Source organism: Gobius niger (genome assembly GCF_951799975.1).
Source record: "Gobius niger genome assembly, chromosome: 19".
Classification (NCBI taxonomy): Eukaryota; Metazoa; Chordata; class Actinopteri; order Gobiiformes; family Gobiidae; genus Gobius; species Gobius niger.
The window spans coordinates 26,668,234-26,690,820 of NC_136870.1; the positions used below are offsets into that span (position 1 = coordinate 26,668,234).

At 44.1% G+C, this 22,587-nt stretch overlaps 1 protein-coding gene across 1 annotated transcript in view; it reads right to left on the reverse strand.

The window, feature by feature from the left end:
* Positions 1-22,587, reverse strand: part of LOC306978542 (glutamate receptor ionotropic, delta-1-like) — a 712,475-nt gene that overhangs the window by 118,641 nt on the left and 571,247 nt on the right. Inside the window, exon 3 of the mRNA XM_079577146.1 lies at positions 21,206-21,411. Within this exon, the coding sequence (XP_079433272.1) occupies positions 21,206-21,411 (206 nt within the window). The remainder of the gene's footprint in view (positions 1-21,205; positions 21,412-22,587) is intronic.

Sequence of the window (22,587 nt, forward strand, 5' to 3'; positions counted from 1 at the left end):
TTTCCCGGTGGGCGTGATTGACAGACGGCGTCAACCAATCAGAGCAACGCTAGATACGTCGCAGAAGCAAGCGGCAGGAAGTCTTTCCAAAAACGTCCTTATTTACGAGGAACGCTTCCAAGGCTGTTTCTTGCTCCGGTTTTAGGGATTTTTTTTTGTGTGTGTGTGATTTAAAACAGACGAAAGAGCAAAGGAAAACATCGTATCACTCGCCGCGCCGACATCTCTATTGTTTTGGCAGAGTGTGGTAACGGCATCCGTGTCTTGGGGGAATGAAGTCCCGCCTCTCGGTGCGTGATTGGACCGATGTGGGTAAAATCGTGAAATGATCGGCTGCGAGGAGCTGTCCAGACGGTTCTTCTTTTGAACCGAAAGGAGAGGAGTGTCTGTCAGGCCAGGCAAGTGCAGTGGGTGGGAGGTGTTGTCCATGATGGAGGTGAGCTGGGCTAACACCCTCCTGTCCCCCAGGGGGCAGCCCATGACAGAGCCGGCCCTCCTGGTCTTGTCCCGCTCTGTGCGGCCCGGGGCCCGGCACACGGCAGCGTAGTGGAGAGCAGGGCGTTGGTGTTGTGGGACCAGTCCGGTTTATTGTTGAGGTGAACACCCAGGTACTTGAAACTGTCCACCTCCTCAAAGTCCTCCCCCTGGATGATCAGCGGTGGGGCTTGTTCTGTTGAATGTCCACTTTGGGCTGAATGTTTTATCGTCCTCTACGTCCTGAGGGTCTGTCTTTGCACCGACGTGGACCAGGGAGCTCTGGGGAAGGTTAAAGCTGGGTTTAAGGTTTTCCGTCTGTTGGTCAGAGTGGAGGAAAACCAGGAGTAGTTCGAAATCCGCGCAGTAATCTTCACTTTACTGTGCGGATGCCAAACTACTCCTGGTATCATTACGCCTTACAATATAGTCCCCCCTTTTATCCGCTTAGAAAATCCACATTGTTTAAATTTGTGTAATTATACTTTGTAGTGGAACACTTCACGTAACCATATTTAAATAGGGAAAACGTGGAAGAGCTTGGTAGCTTCTATCTTGACCTGTTTTGGAGCTATAGAGGAGAGAGGGAGAGGCTAAATGCTAACGCCGTCTGCGCTGTGTTTACGTGACTGAAGGCTCGGGTGAAGATCAGACAGGTCCTAAAGAACTCGTCAAAGCTAAGGTAAGAACATATCTCAGTGTGTAAAAACGGTGGCCTGTTCCTTTAAGGTTTTCCGTCTGTTGGTCAGAGTGGAGGAAAACCAGCCTCCTTTAAACGATCAGAGACCATTTTACATACATTTACATTACAAGGCTTCTTTCCATCTAAAATATTCACTACTTTTAATTCTTTCATGGTTAAAATAAAAAACTCAGTCTTCTCTTGAGTCCAGAAATAGTTCCTTCGCCGCCGCCATGTTTGATTACGACTATGTTTGATGACAAAAATATATTACTTTTCAAGCTTCAAGGTTTTTTTTTTATCTTATGCGTCAAATACAAAGTACCAAAAGCAAGTGAAAAGAGCTCTGCCCCGGCGACCTCCGGCGCTCTCTCCAAGAAACAATCTACATATAAAAACATGAACACAATACAAACATTCCAGCAATAGAACACAAAAGCCTCAGCTCTCCTTCAGGGTATTGTTCATGAGCCTCACCGCCGCAGGATAAAAACTGTCTCTGAAACGAGATTTCTGAGTTTTGAGGCGACACAGACGTCTTCCTGAAGGGAAACACAAGTCCTGTATCTGAGGCCGAGCGGATCCAGTAATCCGAGGTGCAGTTTTAATCATCAGAAGGGTGTGGTCATGTGATGCGACGCTACCAAACCACACCAGCAAACTCCCTGTCAGACCTGTTCACCACAACGGCCTGAAATCCTGCACCGTCACTCAGAAAAGTGTTAATTCGGGTCCGATGGGCCGTCATGCACGAGCTTAAAGAGGGGTTATTCTGCTTTTTTTCAATCACACAGCACCAGTCTATATCACACTACAATGATGACCAAACCTTCTGTTGGTCTGTAAATGCAGTAAATTAGAATAACTGCCTTGTATAAAATGTCTCTCTCAAAATGGCTGTAGTGAATGTCTTGAAATAGGCCTCTGTCTCTTTAAGAACCTCTGAGCCTTTCCGACACGCCCCCTCCACACGCTGTCTGTGGCATCAGTGGGGAGGGGGTTCTGCTGAGGAGCAGTGGTTGGTTACTCGGCTGGTGACGAAAGCTCGGAGGCGTCTCCAGGAGGTGGGGGCGTTCCTAGGAGGACTCAGGCAAACCTATCCCTAAAATGGCCGCCATCAGAGTTTTTACAGATTACTCAGAAATACGTGAATGTGCCAAGGCAACACTTCAGGCATGTTTTTAATGAGGGAATGACAGAATAACATGATGTAAAGCTTGAAAAAGTCCATTTTGCATAATACCCCCCTTTAACATAGAGACTGCAGTTACACGTAAGACCTAAGGTGGCAGTAGTGAGCATAAAAATAACAAACTTACAAGATGCACCTTTTTTCCATTGAAGAAATCCCGAGGCACGTCACCAGCATAAAATGTAAAAAAAATGTAACTCTATAGCCTACATTGTCAATATAAAGTCATTCTGATCAAAGTGCTGATCGAAACACCGTATAGTCTCGCTAGCCACAGTGCCACAGTCACAGCCCTGTCACATTCATGCATGGATAATTCTCTTGTCTCAAAGAAATTGGTTTCCTGCCGCCATTACTGATATGGAAGAGTATTACATGGTTACTCTGCTGATCACTAGACAGCACTGAGACTCCACAACGGCACATTATGTGCGGATAATTAATTTGTTTTCAAAACAGTTTTTTTTTTTTGGACCAACTCGGTGAAATTGGATAATTTCCCAAGGCACACCAGACAATATCTCACGGCACACTAGTGTGACACGGCACAGTGGTTGAAAAACACTGCTGTAAAGCACTGAAAGGAATAGGCCACCGTTTTTACATACTAAGATATGTTCTTGCCATAGCTTTGACGAGTTCTTTAGGACCTGTCTGGTCAAGATAGAAGCTACCAAGCTCTTCCACATTTTCCCTATTTAAATATGGTTACGTGAAGTGTTACACTACAAAGGCATCTGCACAGTAAAGTGAAGATTACTGCACAGATTTCAAACTACTGGTATTATTACGCCTTACAATATAGTTCCCCCTTTTATCCGCTTAGAAAATCCACATTGTTTAATTTTGTGTAATTATACTTTGTAGTGGAACACTTCACGTAACCATATTTAAATTGGGAAAACGTGGAAGAGCTTGGTAGCTTCTATCTTGACCTGTTTTGGAGCTATAGAGGAGAGAGGGAGAGGCTAAATGCTAACGCCGTCTGCGCTGTGTTTACGTGACTGAAGGCACGAGGGAAGATCAGACAGGTCCTAAAGAACTCGTCAAAGCTAAGGTAAGAACATATCTCAGTATGTAAAAACGGTGGCCTATTCCTTTAAAGCCTAATGTAGGTGGAAAAGCCCTGAATAAGATGAGAGCATTTACCATTTAAATTTAAATACCATCATGGATTATCTTATCTTATCTTATCTTATCTTATCTTATCTTATTTACAGTAAATAGACACACTCACTGATGACTCTACATTTGTTTCCCTTTTTCCGTGCAGCTTCTCGCCTTGACAAGAAACCAGTGACTTCCCAACTCTTGGCTCTTTAAAACGTAATCCTGTGGCATTTTGTCGGACTTCTCCCATAAACCCATATTTCATCTCGACAGGTTTTCGCCGTAACCTCGGCTGAACCCGCTTTCCTTTTTCCCCTGAATCCAAATCCTGAGCAGCTTTTGTTTTTACAGCTCCATATTTCGCTCCAAAGCCCCTAACGACCGCAGAGGCGCCCGCGGCGGCTCGTGTCCCTCCAAACACAGGCTGCGAGGGGACACCGGCTGCACGCGGGCGCCATCTTGGCTCCGAGCGGAGTCAATGGGCCGACCCTGTGTCCATATTGAGCCAGGGCTAATGGAGCGGAGGCGGAGGGACTGGACTAAAGACCGAAAAACACAGGAGAGAGTGAGTGAGGCTGACGCAGGAGTAAACTGGGACTGCGGGGCTTCACCTGCTCACACTAAAGAGAGATAAATCCTCACTTCGAAAATAACGCTCGGTCAAGGTTGAGTCGAGCAAATACAGGAGAAAGAGCACGAGCTGGGACAGAAACATGACAGCACTTCACGCCTCACTGAAGTCTAAAGGCTTTTCCCAGCTCTGTTGTGTTAGTTTGAAGGCCTGACTCGCACCCGGAGCACATGGCTACTTAACATACACACTTGACTGACTCTAAAGGCGACATGAAGCACTGCAGAGGTCAGTGTTTCTCTGTAATAATGGTGTTTCGGAAAAAGGCATCCTCAGTGAGAGAAGAAGCTGCAGTGGACGTGAGCACTAGCCGGGTTAGCATTAGCAAATATTAGCCTGTTTATTTATTATGAACGAGAAGGCATGGCCGTACATGGGTTGCCAGGTCTCAGCAGAAAAAAATATCCGCAAAAAAAAACACCCAAAATCCACAGACATTCAACATAACTGGACTTTTCAATATTTTTACTTTTTTACAGAGCCCACATGCTCCTGCCCTTCTCCCCCTCTCATACTGATTTTGTCATTCAAAATAGTGATCTTTATCAAGAAAAAACCTCTAAATAGCCTATTTTGCATTTAAAGGGACTATACAGAGTTTAAAAAAAAAGTATTATCCTCCCCCTACATGTTCCTCCATGTCCTAATGTGTAGAATGAGCTCAGACTGCAGCTACGCATAAGACCTGAGGTGGCAGTCGTGAGCATAAAAATGAACAACTTACATCTAGCCTTGCAGACAGTTTTTTTCCCGTGCTGTGAATCTTACATCATCTTACATCTTACAAAGTCGCCCAATTCTGCAGTTTCACCGCAGACCTGGCAACCCTGCATAGGCCTGTCACGACTAAACCGTGTAATTTGAGACTCAATATTTGTCGTCAGCACATTTATTGACATTATTCCTTTTTCTTTTATCCTATTTTGTGTAATTCTTGAACAATTTCAGTTGTAATTTGCCTCTCCTTGAGTTAAATGTGAATTGCAACTCACATGTTAGTGAATATATGTTCAAGGACCTGTACAGGGGCGGATCTAGAATCACAGAATCACGGGGCAGCAAGCAGGGTCAGGGATCATTTCTGGGGTGGTGACACATTTTACGATGTTGAATGTTTATAGCAGAGGTACGCAAATGTTGCTTGATCGTAAGGCAATTTTTGTGTTTAGATGATCAGCTGAGCCTCCCAAAAGTATATGCGTGTGGGGGGGTTCCTAACTCAAGCAAAATTTAAACTTTTGTGGGAAAAAAAAAGAAAAAGAAAAGAAAAAATCGTCATCTTGGGGCCACAGGAGTTGGCACCTGGCTCCTTATTTAGCCATAAAGTTGATGTAATTCTTTGTCCTGTCAAAAAAATACTGGCAAGACCTTTAGTTTATTTATAGAAATGGAAAAAAAATGTAGTTTGTCCTCTTTAGTGTATTGCAAAGTCAAACACTTTGGGGAAAACACACACAAGTGGAAAGGACTTCATCTGCCTTTTACAGACATGTTCACGCAGTACATGGGATAAAGTACATTCACTCAGTATAGTTGTGTAGTTCAAACTCGCTTGTACGTTGTACTTTAAGTATATTCCGCTGTACTTTTCCTACTTTTCCCTGCACTGGCCCGATGTTTGGTCCTCTGACTCTAATCACGCTCTCGCCCCGGCTTCAGCCCTGGGATTATGTCAAAACGCCTGCACCGAGGTGAGGCCAGAATACAAATGGTGAGTCTGCTGTCTCCATAGCAACCGCGGACGGCCGAGCGAGGAGTGAGCGCTCTGTCCGCGGGAGACATCTGCGCCGCACACGGAATGAACACCGTGAGACGTGAACAAGGGGAGTGGAGTGGAGCCGGAGTGGGACGTAACCATCCGCAGAGGAACCGAACGGCCGAGGCCACCGTCTCTCCGAGCCTGTGTTTGTGCTTCGTGTCCTTCGGGAATGAAATGGGTTTCCAACAGGGCGACCTCCAAAGCGGCGGGTCAGAGGAGAGCAGCGAGCGCTCCTGCCCCGAGGCCTGAAGTGGAAAACAAGGCCCTGAGATAAACGTGACCATGAACCAGGTCATCTCTGGGTTACACCTGGATTTGTTCGTGGTTTGCCCCCTTTTTCTACCGCGACATCAACGCCCAATGCCTCCTCTTCAGTCCGCCTGTCCACGAGGAGCCAAAAGCAAGGAGTTTGAGAAGCAAAACTCTTAATAAAATCAGAAATAACAGTTTAGAAGCAGACGAGCTGTCAAGTCCAGTCACAGAGGAGATCGATCTAAAGCTTCTCCTTCACTTTCATAAGTGTTTTACGTCCTGCGCGAGTGAAAAGTGACGTTAATGAGAGCAACAAAAGCTTAATCGGGTCCAACAGGGTGGAAATATCCAGGTTATTGTAAAATAAGTGACATTTTCATGAAATAAAGTCAATGCGGAGGGTATTAATGTACAAGGGCCCGACTGATGTGGATTGATGAAGGGGCCAATACCCGATGGAAAGGCCGATATTTTAGGTAAATTAATTTGATTCACACTTGAATGAATCAAACCCTCTGGTCATGTGACCTGGGTAATGACCGAAAGGACGAGATTGCGGGGGGCCTATCATCTTTAAGGATACGCCCTGTTCGTAGCTCATTTGCATACTAGGATAAAAACCCATGTCTATCGTTGTGAAAATGTTCTGTACTCTTCACTCCTCACCCAGTAAATATTCTCTACTCCACGTTACTTGTCTCGAATCTTCCTTCACACCAATGATTTCAAACCCAGTCGTTGTTTCCCTTCTCTTTCCTGTTCTGGAAGTGGAGCTTGATCTGGGCTGAAAATAGAGTTGATCTGTATTTTTGTCGGGGAGGAACAGAGCGGCGGGCGGTGACGGAGCGGACAGGAGAAAGTGGAATGTTGCTGAAGAATTAAAATAGTAACTTTCCCGCTGCGGAGGGATGATGTTCGTGACAGTATGTAAGAATCCGAGCCTTTAATCGCAACACGTGGAAACAACTGTGGGAAGCCTCTGCTCAGAATCATCAAATTCCCTCCACATTCGTGACTTGGAATTCTGTTTAACCTCTTAACTCCCGCCTGAACCGAGAGGATCTTTTTCCTCACGTCATCAGATTTTTTTTCCATCATTTTTTTGTTGGGTATTTGTAACTTTTTTTTGTCATTTTTTCATCCATTTTTTATCACATTTTTGTCAATTTTTTATCACATTTTTGTCATTTTTTGTCATATTTTTGTAATTTTTTAGTCAATTTTTTATCACTTTTTCGTCAATGTTTTATCACATTTTTGTCACATTTTTGTCATTTTTTCGTCATTTTTGAATCCAATTTTTGTGATTTTTTTGTCACATTTTTATCACATTTTTGTCATTTTTTATCACATTTTTGTCATTTTTTGTGTGACATTTTTGTCATTTTTTTGTCCATTTCTCGTGACATTTTTGCCACTTTTTCATCGATTTTCCGTCACTTTTTTGTCAGTGTTTTCTCACTTTTTTGTCACATTTCCATCATTGTTTTCGTCTCAGTTTTGTCGCTATTTTCACAGCTTTTTTCCAGAAGCTTTCGGACTGGGGTAAAGCCAAACTGGGGAAAATGTGCTCGGTTCAGGTGTGAGTTAAGGGGTTAAGCCTGGCATAAACTACAGTAGAGTGAAAGCGAACTCGGCGCTAAGAACGCCTCCATCAGCCCGTGTCGCCTCCCTGCGCCGGGGCTAATTTCCCGACTGTGCGAATGAATCACTTTTCCTGGCGGTCCGAAAGCGCCGCAGCCCACGGGGGAAACTCTTCCGATTACTCAGCAGGGCTCTGTCGGCAACGCGCTCCATCTTTGTATCTTATTTGACAGAAAAGTGACAATTAGATATTTCACCAAAGGCGGCTCGGGAACCGGCCTCCGCGGCGGGAGATGTTCCAGCGCGGCTTTGGAACAACGCCACGCTTTATTTTTATTCATGAGATCTGCGCCGGATCGCTGTTCTCCGCGGGCGCTTGACAGGACCGCGGTGAATCAGGAGGAGAGTCTGTCAGAGGAGGAGCCGGCGGTTCAGTCGTCCAGGTCCTGTGTCCTTGGGCAAGACGCTTCGCCTGCGAGGAATGATGAGTTCTTTCTAAAAACGGCGGTGACTTTCCGCAGAAATAGAACCGTGCGGATGTCCAGGGAGGCTGAAATAGCGCGCTGAAAATCCCCCACAGTGCATCTGGGAGAAGTAGCGAGCGCCGGTTGTCAAAGACGCGTCGATATTGACCACAATGCACTGGGAGAGTCGGAGGAGAACAGACACACGGGTCTGAATGAATGAAAACACGGATAAAACACTTGGATCAAAGTCGTTAGGATGAAAAATGGCTGCTGACCTTTAGCTTGAGTGGTTATATGATCGATAGCGCCCCCTTCAGGCAAATACCTGAAGTAATTCATGCCGTTTTCTTCTTAAAAATGTAAAATCCTGTGTTGAATTAAACTAATATGACAGTTTGTTCCAGGAAATATAGAATTTTCTCTTGAATTTTGACCGAGATGACGCTGTAATCCAAATATGGTCATTTCCTTTGTGGGAGACTAAAAACGGGAGGAATAAACACAACTTTAGGGCCGTTTTTATTCCACTCTTTAACAACTTCTGCACTTTAGTGGCTCCATCAGACTCCACACTTTGAATCCCTCATCTAAATATTGGCCCTTTTTACACTTAAAATGTCTGATTTTTTATATGAAAACATGAACTCCCATAAAGAGACTAATGTGCTCATAAATGTGGTTAATGAAGAACTGGCAAAAACTCTCTTCGTGGTTTAAGGCCAATAAATTATCACTTAAAGGGGCTGGATGCAAGTTAGTCATTTTATACTCACTACTGCCACCTCAGGCCACATGTGTAACTGCACCTTCCATATTAAGCTCGTGCATGACGGCACTTCAGACCCGAAGTAACACCTTTCTGAGTGACAGTCTGAGCTCATTCTACACATGAGGACATGGAGGAACAAGTAGGGGGAGGAACATACATCATTTTCACATTTTAAACTCCCTATAGTCCCTTTTACATTAAGAAAACAAGCTTTATATTTTTTGGGACACAACATAAAAGTTTAAACCCTTCTATAAAAGTCCATATTGAGGGCATCCCCATCAGGAATGTGAGTTCTGATGTGTGTCCTGGTGGATGAATCCCGGACCTGGAAACCACACCTTCATTTCATAAGTACAAAAATAGCCAAAGCAGTTGTATATTGGGAAAAGTGCGTTCTGTCTTCATTATATAGGCCTGTGTAGCACCTCATTTGAAAGCTATGTTGTGTCAGTTTTTTTTTTTTTTTTTAATTTGTCACATTTTTGTTGAGTTTTTATATTTTTTTGTTGAGTTTTTGTAATTTTTTTTGTTCAATTTTTGTCACATTTTTGTTGATTTTTTGTCACATTTTTGTTGATTTTTTTGTTGATTTTTTGTATTTTTTTGTTGAGTTTTTGTAAAAAAAAAATTCAATTTTTGTCACATTTTTGTTGAGTTTTTGTAATTTTTTTGTTGATTTTTTGTCACATTTTTGTTGATTTTTTTGTTGATTTTTTGTAATTTTTTGGTTGAGTTTTTGAACATTTTTTGTTTAATTTTTGTTCAATTTTTGTTAATTTTTTGTCCCTTTTTGGTTGAATTTTTGTCACATTTTTGTTAAATTTTTGTCACTTTTTCGTGCGTTTTTGTTGCGTTTACATCCTTGCTTTCTCCTTATTTTTTGTGGCTGTTATAGTGCTTTATCTCCAAGAAGCTTTTTGATTCGGGTAAAGCCAAACTGGATAAAATGGGATTCATTCAGGTGGGAGTTAAGAGGTTAACAATGTGTTTCATAGATTTCCCACTCTCAGCAGAAATCTAATCAGAGCTTCTTTTGCTCCAGACACTCCCAGCTCAGTGTTCTATACAGAGGACCCAAAATATTGAACATTCTGCCAACAGAGCGTTCCCCAACCTCTTAAATCTTTGCTAATGAGTGATTGCTACTTTCCTCTTGGGATACATCTCTAAACCCAGCATTGGATTGTGTTTCCTGACAATGTGTTTTAATTTACTGTATTTTCTTGACAACTGCATGCCTCACATTTGCTTTTAATTTGAATTTATGGAGGCTGCCACTCATTAAGCCCCGTGAGGGTTTTTCGGAAATCTTCCATCTCATCTGTGAACCCAGATGTGACCATGCTATTGTTTTTTATCATGTGGAAATAAATCAAAATCAAATCAAACTGACAGATATTCATGTCAGTCATTTACAGCAGAAGTTTCAAATCGATTTCTCTAACGTTTAAGTTTTTTTTTTCCTGTTCCCGTCTGTCACCGCGGAGACGAGGCGGTACCTGTCGCCGCGGAGACGAGCAGACTGTCTGTCACCATGGAGACGGGACAGGGGGTGACGTCACCATGGAGACGGAGAGCGGCCGCCATTCACGCAGCGAGAGGGGAAACGCGGCGTGAATGATGCGAAATCGAAGTCCGGTCCCGTTTTTTTTGACGAGCGAAAGACGTAATTACGAGCTCGGGAAAAGTGGATTTTTTTTTTTTGCCCGATTCGTCGGCTCTGGAAACCCGGGGGCGGCGTGTTTTTACGGGCCGCGGGGCGACGGTGATTTTCGCGGCCGAGATGAAGGTGATTTTCAGGTCGGGTTTAACGACGCCTCGGCTCCAGTAAAAACATCACAAACCGACTGTGAAAAATGAATAAGCGAGCGATTACCGCCGTTCATCAGCGTTTAGCGGCTCGTGATCCGTTTACGGGGCGGTTTTAGAGGAGCGCGGGGTCAGGGAGGCGCCGCCGTAAATAGCGAGGCTTCAAGGCTATTGGTTCAAAACATGATTTCAGAGGGAAGATTTTGGATCTTTTGAATAAGCGATAAGTAAAAAGAAATCTGTAAAAACTTGGAATTCGAACTTCAGTAAATCAGGCAGGAACTAGACATTCCAAAATCCCAAATCCAAACTTGTGAAGTTGAGCGTCCGCACAGTAAAGTGAAGATATTACTTGAAAAGTAAAGAAAAGTACAGAAAAGAAGAAATGAGTTGCCACTAGAGGGAGCAATAGAATCAATTACATTATACATTGATTAATTAAAGCAGAGTGTTTGGAACTGCTTGGAACGGTTGTCATTTCTATTGCTCAAAACAAAATAAAGAATGAGCCCCTCCCAACGGGCTCAGAAACCTCATCTTTTAAAGCACTTTACAGCAGGAACATCACCTACAAAATCAGCCCTTAGGGCGGCTGGTGCAGGTTTGTTGATATGGAGGTACTGCCCTCTTCAACTGGCCCGATCTACACCCGGCTTTTTAACGCACCACTCGATGTAGGGGTGACATCATACACTGTACATAATAAAATATACATAAATAATTATAATGCAATACAAATGCACATAGATTTATATTGTGTTGAGCCTGGTCATGACAACTGGAGCAACAAGAACACGGAGTATAATACGTGTATTAATGTGCCCTTATGTCATGAAAACAAGTGAGTGTGTGTGATATTTGGCCTTGGAAACTGAAAGAAATATATGAATGGTCGCTTTGTTACTTGCTTTGTAGGGATCTTGCAGGAAACAGGACCGTTCTTGTAATAGTGTTTGGTTCTGTTATTATGTGAATAGTCATTTTTTTGTCACATTTTTGTCATTTTTTTGTCACATTTTATGTCAATTTCTTGTGACATATTTGTGACATTTTTGCCACTTTTTCATGAATTTTTCGTCACTTTTTTTGTCAATGTTTTCTCACTTTTTTTTTCACATTTCCATCATTGTTTTCACAGCTTTTTTCCAGAAGCTTTTGGACTGGGGTAAAGCCAAACTGGAGGAAACAGGACCGTTCTTGTAATAGTGTTTGGTTCTGTTATTATGTGAACAGCTCAAACAGTGGTTGTGAGTTTGGTTTGCGTCAAAAAGCTGTTCTGAAAGGAAACAAGTTCTTCATTTTTTTGCTATTGTTCCTTGTTGTTGTTTTGTTTACATTGATTGTACTATGAGAAATGAAAAGTGTTATCATTTTGAGTTGGGGGTAGGCGCTCATAAGCTTTTGCTTCAGCCGACTCCTTTTGAGCAAAATGTCTGCTCAAATAAATAAATAAATAAATATTACTGTGCGGATGCCAAACAACTCCTGGTATTATTACGCCTTACAATATACTTCCACTTTTTATCCACTTAGAAAATCCACATTGTTTAATTTTGTGTAATTATACTTTGTAGTGGAACACTTCACGTAACCATATTTAAATAGGGAAAACCTGGAAGAGCTTGGTAGCTTCTATCTTGACCTGTTTTGGAGCTATAGAGGAGAGAGGGAGAGGCTAAATGCTAACGCCGTCTGCACTGTGTTTATGTGACTGAAGGCACGGGTGAAGACCAGACAGGTCCTAAAGAACTCGTCTAAACTCAGGTAAGAACATCTCAGTATGTAAAACGGTGGCCTGTTCCTTTAAGGGAGAGAAAATGATGCTTTCACCTGCAGCGTCTTGAATGAACATAACTGAACCGAATTAAATCGATAAAAAGCGGCAGTAACTTTCTAAAGTGAGGGGGAGACAAAGCCTTAAAAGTTTGGGAGGAACTGGATTACAGCAATACATCAATTTAACTTGCCAGACAAATAGAATTGACTAATTGTCCAGAAAATAACCCACTTATGATTCACTGCTCACTGTTCATTTAGTCAAAAAGCAGATTAAAGGGACTGTGCAGAGTTTCAAAATGTTAAAATTAAGTATTTTCCTCCCGTACATGTTCCTCCATGTCCTAATGTGTAAAATGAGCTCAGACCAGTTCACCACAACTGCCTCTAAAATCCTGCACCGTCACTCAAAAAGGTGTTAACCCGAGCTGAATATAGGTGGTGCAGTTACACGTATGACCTGAGGTGGCAGTAGTGAGTATGTAATGGCCACTTGCATCTAGCCCCTTAAAACTGATTACTTTTACTCCACCACATTTGTTAATGTGTTTTGTTCACTTTAAAAGCCTGATCATGCACACTCCAGAACAGTAGGGGGCGCTGTGCAGATACACTGTGAAACATACTACTGACTCACAACCAGGAAGTGCTGCCGTAGAGGGGCATTCAGGCGGCATTTTTGTGTTTTGACGCTGTTAACGTCTGATTTACACCAATTTCTTTCAAATCCTCAGGCTCCAGGATATTTTTTTAGACACAAACGATTAGAAAACATCCTAAAACTGGTTAAATGTTATTGTTCTCCTCTGTTGTTATACTTTACTCTCCTTCTCTTGCCTTCTGCCCTGAACTCATCGCCCGTGATCGCATACGGTGGCTCGTTAGGCCCAATCTCCCCCGCTGTCTCCGCGTTTGACATTTGACCCGGCTTCCTGACCCGCCGCGGAGAAGGTCAGCGGCTAACGGCGATGCTAACGATGATGCTAACTCGGGATAATGACCTGCCTGACCAGAGCGCGGCCGTGAGGCGAGTTAGCACCGTCGCCGGCCCGACACCGGAGGAAGCTGCTCTTACTTTCAGATCAGGAAGTGATTATTTACAACGATGAAGCTCAAGGACAGACGGGGCTGCTGGACTCTCATACTGATGCAGAAGAACCCGCCGAACAAGACCAAAACTCTGCAAGTCAGTGTTGCTAAAAAATCTTCTACTCTGTGTTCAGCATTCAGATTAATGTGACATTAGAGTGGACTACAGTTTTGTTTCTTGTTTTTTTAAATGACCTTCTATACACAGTGAGTGACTGTCGGACTGATGCAGCTTTTTTGGGGAAACTTGTTGCCTGTTTGTCAAACCGCTGCAGCATTTCTCTTTGCAGAAAGACCTGAGACATGTTAAATCTAAGTATTTTCCTCCCCCTACATGTTCCTCCATGTCCTCATGTTTCAGCTCTGACCTGTTCACCACAACTGCCTCTAAAATCCTGCACTGTCACTCAGAAAGGTGATACGTCGGGTCCAAAGTGCCGTCATGCACGAGCTTAATATAGAAGCTGCAGTTACACGTAAGACCTGAGGTGGCAGCAGTGAGGATAAAATGGCTAACTTGCATCTAGTCCAGGGGTGCCCAAAGTGGCCCGCCAGAGAGTGACTTTTGCGCTGTGTGTGGTAAATACTAACTCTCTTCCATTCATTCTCAATGGTAAATATGGATGCAGTACACTTTTTGACCTCTAGCGTCAAATTGGAGGCGCTGTTTCACTGTTGTGGTGTCTTGGTATTTATCAATTACAGAGCGTTGTAGCATCAACTTTCACAGTTTTCCAACTTTTATTGCAAAGGCTGTTGACGTCAACAACAGTATATGTTAAAAATGACTTATAAAATAATTGATGCTGAACTGACACTTTCAAAATAATGTAATGTGGCATTTTCTTTGAGTGAACAAATGAGGTAAAGTTACTGTAGGTGCTGTAGATACAGGTGTTTGTTTTTTTTTGCACTAAATTGCTACAATGGTTGATTTTGTTCCACTAAAGCTAGGCTTTTGCCATAGTTACCATTTGTTTTAATATAGCACGTTATTTTCATAGATAGACACAAATGCAAATGTGGGCTATCAAAAACATTAAAAGTAAATGAAAGAAAGTAACTTTATGATTTGCATTTCTGTGTGTTTTTCGTGCTTGACATCGCTGTGTTTGGCCCGCGACTCACAGGCACTTTTTCATTTTGGCCTCGGAGACAAAAAGTTTGGGTCCCCCTGATCTAGTCCCTTAAAGGTAGGTTCAAGTCTAATCAATATTCAATAGCCACAAGATAATTTATATTTTGAATGCTCCAGTCTATGTTCAAACGTTCTGGGACAGCATTTAAGGAGGCCCGACTTCAGAGAAATTGAGAGTCTTTTAAACATGAGCTGCTTTTTTCCTGCAGTCTGAAAGATAAATATAATTTTTTAATATATTTTTGTTACTTTCTGGCAGTTTTTCTGTCAGTGGTTCCCCTGTATTGCCCCAGCCCCTGTATGCTTGGATTCGCTCCTGCTCAGACTAGATCCAGCACAGCCTTCAGTCCTGCTGTCCCTGGGCTCTGAGCAGCTGCAGAGTGAACGCCTGTACAGTATTATATACTGTGTGCAGAGTGTACAATACTTTGAAGACCTGAGACATTCACTACGGTGCGGAATAAGTAAGTGAACCCCTGTGTTAAACATCTGCTGATCCTTCTTTAGTAACAATAACTGCTTTTCTGATCTCACAACGATCAGGATGAATCTTGGATCATTCCTCTTGATACAAAACTGCTGCAGTTCAGCGAGATTCAGGCGGTGTACTTACTTATTCCACGCTGTCCTGTCAATGTTTACATGTTACGGCCAATAAAAATATGATCAAATGTAAATGTTTGGGTGGTATTAGTTTGAGCGGACACTGTTTATTCATTCTTATGATTTCGATGAAGCTCAGCCCACATTTAGTGACCGATTTAGGCAGAAATGTGAGAAACTGTGTACTCACTTTTTCTTCCCACTGTAACTGTGAAGCACTTTGCGTTCTCTTCTGTTTGAATAATCCTCCACAATCCAACTTGCCTTGCCAATATTGTAATACTTCACACACTTGGTGACTCCACAGGCACATAATGAGTCTGTTATATTTCCTTTGATCTAAAACTCTCTCCTCTTCAAACACAGGCGTTAGAAATGGCGACGTCGATTTCTCACACACTTCTCGTCCAATGTGAGAGACATTTAAGCGCTTCAGTTGTGTTTTGTCTGGTTTTGAACATTTCCAGACTTTTGTTAGACCCACTTTCTGTTCTCCACGTCAACAAACAAACCTGCGGAGCACACACGACTTTCCCCCCCGTCCAAATCTGACGTTTCACGCTCGGCTTTAACAAGCTGGACGGATTGTAAGCGGCGGTGAAATAAGACGCATCGCCCAGAGTCTCCAGTCACCTGTTTATTCAGTCCTGCATCTCGCCGCTAATGAACCGGCGGCTTCGATTCTCGCAGCCGCTGCCATGGAAACGCCGATGAGTCCGTGAAGGCGAGCGCGGAGGGGAGAGCGGTGCACCCTGGGTAATGTCAGAGAGGGGCTTTGAATCGCAGGGGTAATTTGGGGGGGGGCTCTGCAAACCGGGAGGGTCTGACGGCTCTTCAAATCGTCTTTGTTCAGGGAGAAAAAAACAGCGCCGAGACTTTCCGGGAAGCCAGGCGAGTTTTCGAGCGTAAAATCAGACGGTTTTCTCAGTTTAGCTCCAGGTAATGAACACGTTATGAACGCCACGCCGAAACGTAATGAGCAGCACATATGGAACGACTATGGGAATCTCAGTGACAGACGGACATTCAAACCACTCTGGAAAAATTAGATAAATGGTCTTATTCACTTGAAATGATACAAAGAAAAGAAATGTACTAGTTCTGTTGGTGATAAGAGGTTTTATCTGAAGTAAGACCAGAGCAAATCTACTCAAACTTCAAATTTAATCTAGTAATTCAGGTAAGTTTATGTCATTTCTTAGTAAAGATGATTACCGTAAATGCTCTAATATAGGCCGGGGCCTTTATTTACTCAAGGGCATCGAGGACCAGGCCTTTATTGGAACCAGGCCACAATTAGAGACAGGCCTTTATTTCTATTTGAGCAAAACGGACGACAAGGAAAACAAAGAAAAACGAGATTTGTGTCCATTTGCACCTAAAATATAAGGTTCATTTATTAATGAACATTTCAAACCCTCTCCCAGCGGCTGGAACATTGACGCCTTTTATTTTGTCGGGACAACAGGAAGTGTTTCGTTGCTGTTAGCGGAGCTTTGACATCAGTGTCACTGCAGGTTTCTGTTTCGTTTTTACCGTGGACCGGATTATTTGTTGTTTTCTCGTGTAAAAGGCGAGTTTAGACGGAGCGTTTGTGTTTGTGATCGATCATGAGACTGACCCGAGAGAAGACGAGACGCTCGCGCTGATGGGAGGAGTTATTTTGAGGCGTGGGACTGACCTGCACACGGAGCAGCTGGACGTGCTTTGAAGACGCGATGGAGACTTTATTAAAACCCTGTTTCCAAACATAGTGACAGGAGGTTTGAAAAGTGGCTAAATCTGTGTCAAAGTTACGCTGGGATCAGCTCCTCCGCAGCGTCCCCCTCGGCCCGGGTTCCCGTTTGTTTACTTCCTGAACATGGGTTTTCATTTACACCAGTATGAGACAAACTCCTAACATGGGAAATATTTCTACTGCTATAGTTTCTAATAAAAGCCCCGGCCTGTTTTAGAGACCGGCTTTAATTTGCCTCCGCCAGCCACAAACCCGGCCACTGTTAGAGACCCGGTAATGGAATACAGGCCAGTATTAGAGAATTTACGGTATTCTTTTTCCAGTGCACTCATTGACAGTGACAAAGTATCAACACTGCACAGGCTCGTGACTCACCACTGTATTTGCAGCAGTCGGAACTGTACTCAACTTGCTTAGCATCCTCATAGAACAGCCATTCTCCATTTTCTTTCCATTTTTCATCGAACGACCTTTATCTTTGCCTCCGTGCATCATCGTTTCTTTGAGCCTTCTCCTCCTCCACTACCTCCACTCACTCTCTTCGTCTTCTGGCTTCGTCTTGTCTCCACGTCTTTGTTGAAAACTTTCCTGGGAGAAAAAACTGTTTGCATCCGAGGCGGGGGCGGGTTCCGACGGAAGACCAGTCGCTCTCCAGGCAGTGCTCATGGGAGTTGTAGAGTTGTAGCTTTATGTCTTTGTTTGAATTGGGACAGTGCACATTAATCAAGGCTAATTTTCATCCGTAGTCCCATGGCAGGTTGATGTCATGACAGGACAAACAACAGGCACAAACATACAGCAAAAACTCCATCACAGAGTCATAAAAAGACAGTGAATGATGAATGACAACATTAAATATGCGACCATGTTGTGTTCACATGTCTGATTGTCCAAAAGCCACTTCTTCACAGAGTTTCTAAAAGTGTGGAGTGAGGTCAGGTTCCTCAGTTCTGTTGGGATCAAGTTCCAGGAGTGAGCTGCTCGTACTGAGAAGGCAGATTGTCCAAAAGAAGTCTTTCTAAATGGGATTTTACAGTCTCCTCTGCTTGATGAGCGTGTGTTTGTATTTATTCAGCTGTATAAACGCCTGTAATGGGGGCGGGACAAGTCCATTTAGGGTTTTATAGACCATATACCTTTACATATACCTTTATAGACCATATACCTTTACTGATATACCTACAGAGTAACGCTATATCAGTGTGAGCAGTGCCTTTGAGAGAACTACAAGTAAAAATGGAAACGTTTCACCCTCCACCATGGTTAGTTAGGGAGACGGCTTTACCCACTGGGCTTGGTGTTAATGTCAAGCCCAGGTTGTAACGGAGGACAAGTTTGGTGCAATTACGGAGAGATATCCTCCAGATCAAGGCGAAATGGGCTGCAATGTTCCGTCAGGCGAACGAGGCGGCCGTCGAGAGCCCCACCTGCTGGAGGGGGCGCCAAACTGCGTCAGTCCTGAGCCACTGAGCCACCGCTGTGGGTCAGCCTGAGCAGCATGTTGGTGAAATCCTCTGATCCAGGTTGTCTCTGTTTCAGAGCGTGGTGTCCTGCACTGGTCAGCTCCTCCTTCCTCTTCCTCCTGCGCAGCTCAATAAGCTCCACAAAAGTCTTTCACCATCTTCTGGGAAGAGCTTAGCAGTTGATCTGTTTTATCCTCCAGTGAACGTCCATTAGCCAGAACAATAGATGGCATGTGTGGCTTAGCTGTGATTCTCACCCGGATACCTCCTCGTTTTGTTTCCTGTAGCTCCTCTTGGTGCTTCTTCAGTGTCTCAGAAGAAGAAATGGTAGGTCTCAAATGGGTTTAGTTGATAAAGAGCTAGCTGTTTGTTAGCTAGCTTAGCTTAGCGTAGCCTTCTTCAGGACCATTACGGACTCTTTGCAGTAAAAAATATCCACCGAATCTCCACGAAAACACAGCAAAGACGTGCAAAAGTATGGAGCACAGGAACCACAGATGCAGTTCACAGAAAAAGGCAAAAAATGCAGCTGTACCGACAGAGCGGAAGGTTGCTGCCTGTTTTAAATCATGACAAGTTGTACCTAAGACTTTCCTGTCCACTGAGGGAACTTTAATGTCAGACTGTGGAATATTCTGGCGACACTGTGGAAATATCCAAACCTAAAGAGAACTGGATGAACCGGGAAACCTCTGACTCGGGCTAACGGCGCTGATGGAGCCGTGTTTGCGCGAGCGCAGCTGTGGCGTCCTGTGTAAACACGCCTGGTCATTAGCGCGTTCTCGTAAACATCACGCGGCGCCGGAGCTGATGAAATATTAAAACCGCATTAAAATGAATGAGGTCCGAGACACCTGTTCAAACAGCTGCACTCACACCTGGCCTGAGTTTATCGCTCCGCGGGGACCGAGCGGACGGAGGGAGAATATGGACCTGACAGACGTCTTCAGAATAACGCAGTCAGCACGCCGGGTTATGGGTAACACACCTGACCACATTCTCTTTCTTTACGCAACTTCCTCTTTCTCATGGCGCGCCCCACACACTCCACTCTCCGTGTCCGTGTGGGTGAGGCAACTTCGGCCTTTAGCGGGACACTACGCTGGTGTAAGTCTTTGAGCCGTTTGAGTGTACCCAACAAACAACAATGAACACCCAACAAAAAAATGGTGGAAAAAAAATCTGATGACGTGAGGAAAAAGATCTCTCGGTTCAGGCGGGAGTGAAGAGGTTAAACCTGCTGTCACTTTGCCTCTGCCCAGGGACCACAGATGAAACAAAGCTTGTCGCTATCTCTGGTCTGTGCAACACATTTCTTGTGCCACGTCCCTGTCAAATAAATAAATAAACAAACTGCTCCTTCACGTCGAAAGGAGCCAGCTGAGGTGGCTCGGGCATCTGTTCCGGATGCCTCCTGGTCGCCTCCCGCGGGAGGTGTTCCAGGCATGTCCTAGTGGGACAAGGCCTCGTGGAAGGGCCAGGACACGGTGGTGGGACTATGTCTCCGAGTTGGCCTGGTGTCGCCTCGGGGTCAGAACAGCTGGAGGAGGTGTGTGTGGATCGGGAAGTTTGGGCATCTCTGCTGAGACTGCTGCCCCCGCGACCCGGCCCCGGATAAAGCGGAAGAAAATGGATGGATGGATGGACAAAAACATAATAATTAAATAAAAATAGAATGCCCGGGTAGCGTGTTCACATTCCAACACAAGCAAACATTTCGGTGTTTACATCAGGCTGTTCATGTTTTGAGTCTAAACCCAGCTTCCTCCGGTAACCCTTGACCCCGCACGGTCAGGCCAGGCGCGTTAGAGTCTCCGGGCTGGAGCTGGTGTGGCTCAGTGTGGCTTTGTCCTCACAGTCTGGACCTGAGGCAGAGCCGGAGCCACGTTCAGTCTGGTCTTTCCTCAGACCTCAACAATTACCAACAACTAAATACTCTCAGACTCTTAACCTCTAACCCTTCACCGATGCCTTCTCTCCAGTACGACTTTACCAAAATCTAAAAGCTTTTGGCCAGTGTGACGCCTCCTTTGAAAGCTACGACCTAGAAAAACTGACGGATCTTTTTCCATTTTCATCGCTCTTCTTTGTCACCTTTTTGTTGCACGTTTTCGTCTCATTTTTGTGATGCTGTTTTGATGCTTTTGTCAAGAAGCTTTTAGATTTGGGTGAGTCGAAACTCGGTTCAGGTGGGGAAAAAGAGCTTTATTTTGACCATAATGTTCAAATATAGAATCCGGTTTTATCATCGCTTTCGTGCCCCCTCCTGCTAAGCTCTTGCGTTTCTTTGTTTTGGGAAAAACCAGACGACCGTCATATCTACGTGTAATTTAGAGAGATTTCATTCCTCGTTCTTGCTTTGATTAAAACTCCTGAGAAACACAAAGAAAAGCATGATTTCGGTTTGGAAAAAATTGCCAGTGAAATCAGGCTTTTCATCTCGAGAACAATCACAAAAATTGCCCACGAGCTCCTGGAGAGAGTGCTCTATTATCACTCTGTGGGGAGATTGAAATCCATCAGCCGCACGGGGCGAGTGGGGAGGTTCATACCTGTAGGATGAAGGAGTGCGAGGTGGGGGGGTTCATACCTGTAGGATGAAGGAGTGCGAGGTGGGGGGGTTCATACCTGTAGGATGAAGGAGTGCGAGGTGGGGGGGTTCATACCTGTAGGATGAAGGAGTGAGCGGTGGTGGGGCTGAGCAGCAGGATGGCTCGGCGCAGAGTGTCCCGGTAGCGGTTCAGCTCCTCCGTTTTCATGGTGGTGAAGAGGTCGGCGAACACCTGCGAGATGTTCCTCTCCACGCGCTGCAGGGCCACGTCCACGCCTTCTCTGGAGGTCTGGTCCAGGAAGCTCTGCAGGCCGCGGATATCTGAGGGGAGACCAGAGAGCGGAGAGCGGATGTTAGAAAGATAGATCTCTGTTTAAGTCGATGGTTGAGTTCTAGACTTTTAAAGATGGCATGATCTCAGACTCGACTCAATCCAGAATGTTGTTGAAGAGTTAGGCTAGTGCTAGGCTAGTGCATGTCTATGGTAACTAGTAGCCTGCATTAAAGACCTCTTCAAAATCATGGGTTCGTCCTCCAAATGTTGCCATATCTGATTTGTAGAAAGCTCCTTTGTGAATTCCACGCAGGTAAACAAACTACTGTAGATCCGGTAACCGAGCAGATCCCTCCGCCGCTGCGTAGCTACAACCAGGAAGCTGCTCAAATATAATATTTAAACAAAATATATTCAGTCGACACATTTCTATGGGTCGTCTGATGTGAATCAGTGATTTGCCTCAGGTGCCCTGTGCTTGGGTCAGACTGTTTTTAACCTCTTAACTCCCACCTGAACGGATCCCATTTTCTCCAGTTTGGCTTTACACTAATCCAGTGTTTTTCAACCACTGTGCCGTGGCACACTAGTGTGCCGTGAGATATTGTCTGGTGTGCCTTTGGAAATTATCCAATTTCACCAAGTTGGTCCAAAAAAAAAACTGTTTTGAAAATAAATTAATTATCCGCAAATAATGTGCCGTTGTGGAGTCTCAGTGCGGTCTAGTGATCAGCAGAGTAACCATGTAATACTCTTCCATATCAGTAATGGCAGCAGGATTTCTTTGAGACAAGAGAATTATCCATGCATGAATGTGACAGGGCTGTGACTGTGGCACTGTGGCTAGCGAGACTATACGGTGGTCCGATTCAGCACTTTGATCAGAATGACTTTATATTGAGAATATAGGCTATAGAGTTACATTTTTTTTACATTTTATGCTGGTGACGTGCCTCGGGATTTTTTCAATGGAAAAAATGTGCCTTGGCTCAAAAAAGGTTGAAAAACACTGCCCTAATCAAAAAGCTTCTTCGGAAAAAAGCACCAAAACAGCCACAAAAAAATATGAGAAGAAAACAAGGATGTAAACGCAACAAAATGTGAAAAAAATTCAACCAAAAAATTACAAAAACTCAACAAAAATGTGACAAAAAAAAAACACAAAAAAGGTGACACAACACAGCAACAACGCAAGAAAAAAGATCAGTTTTGTGGGTCTTAGC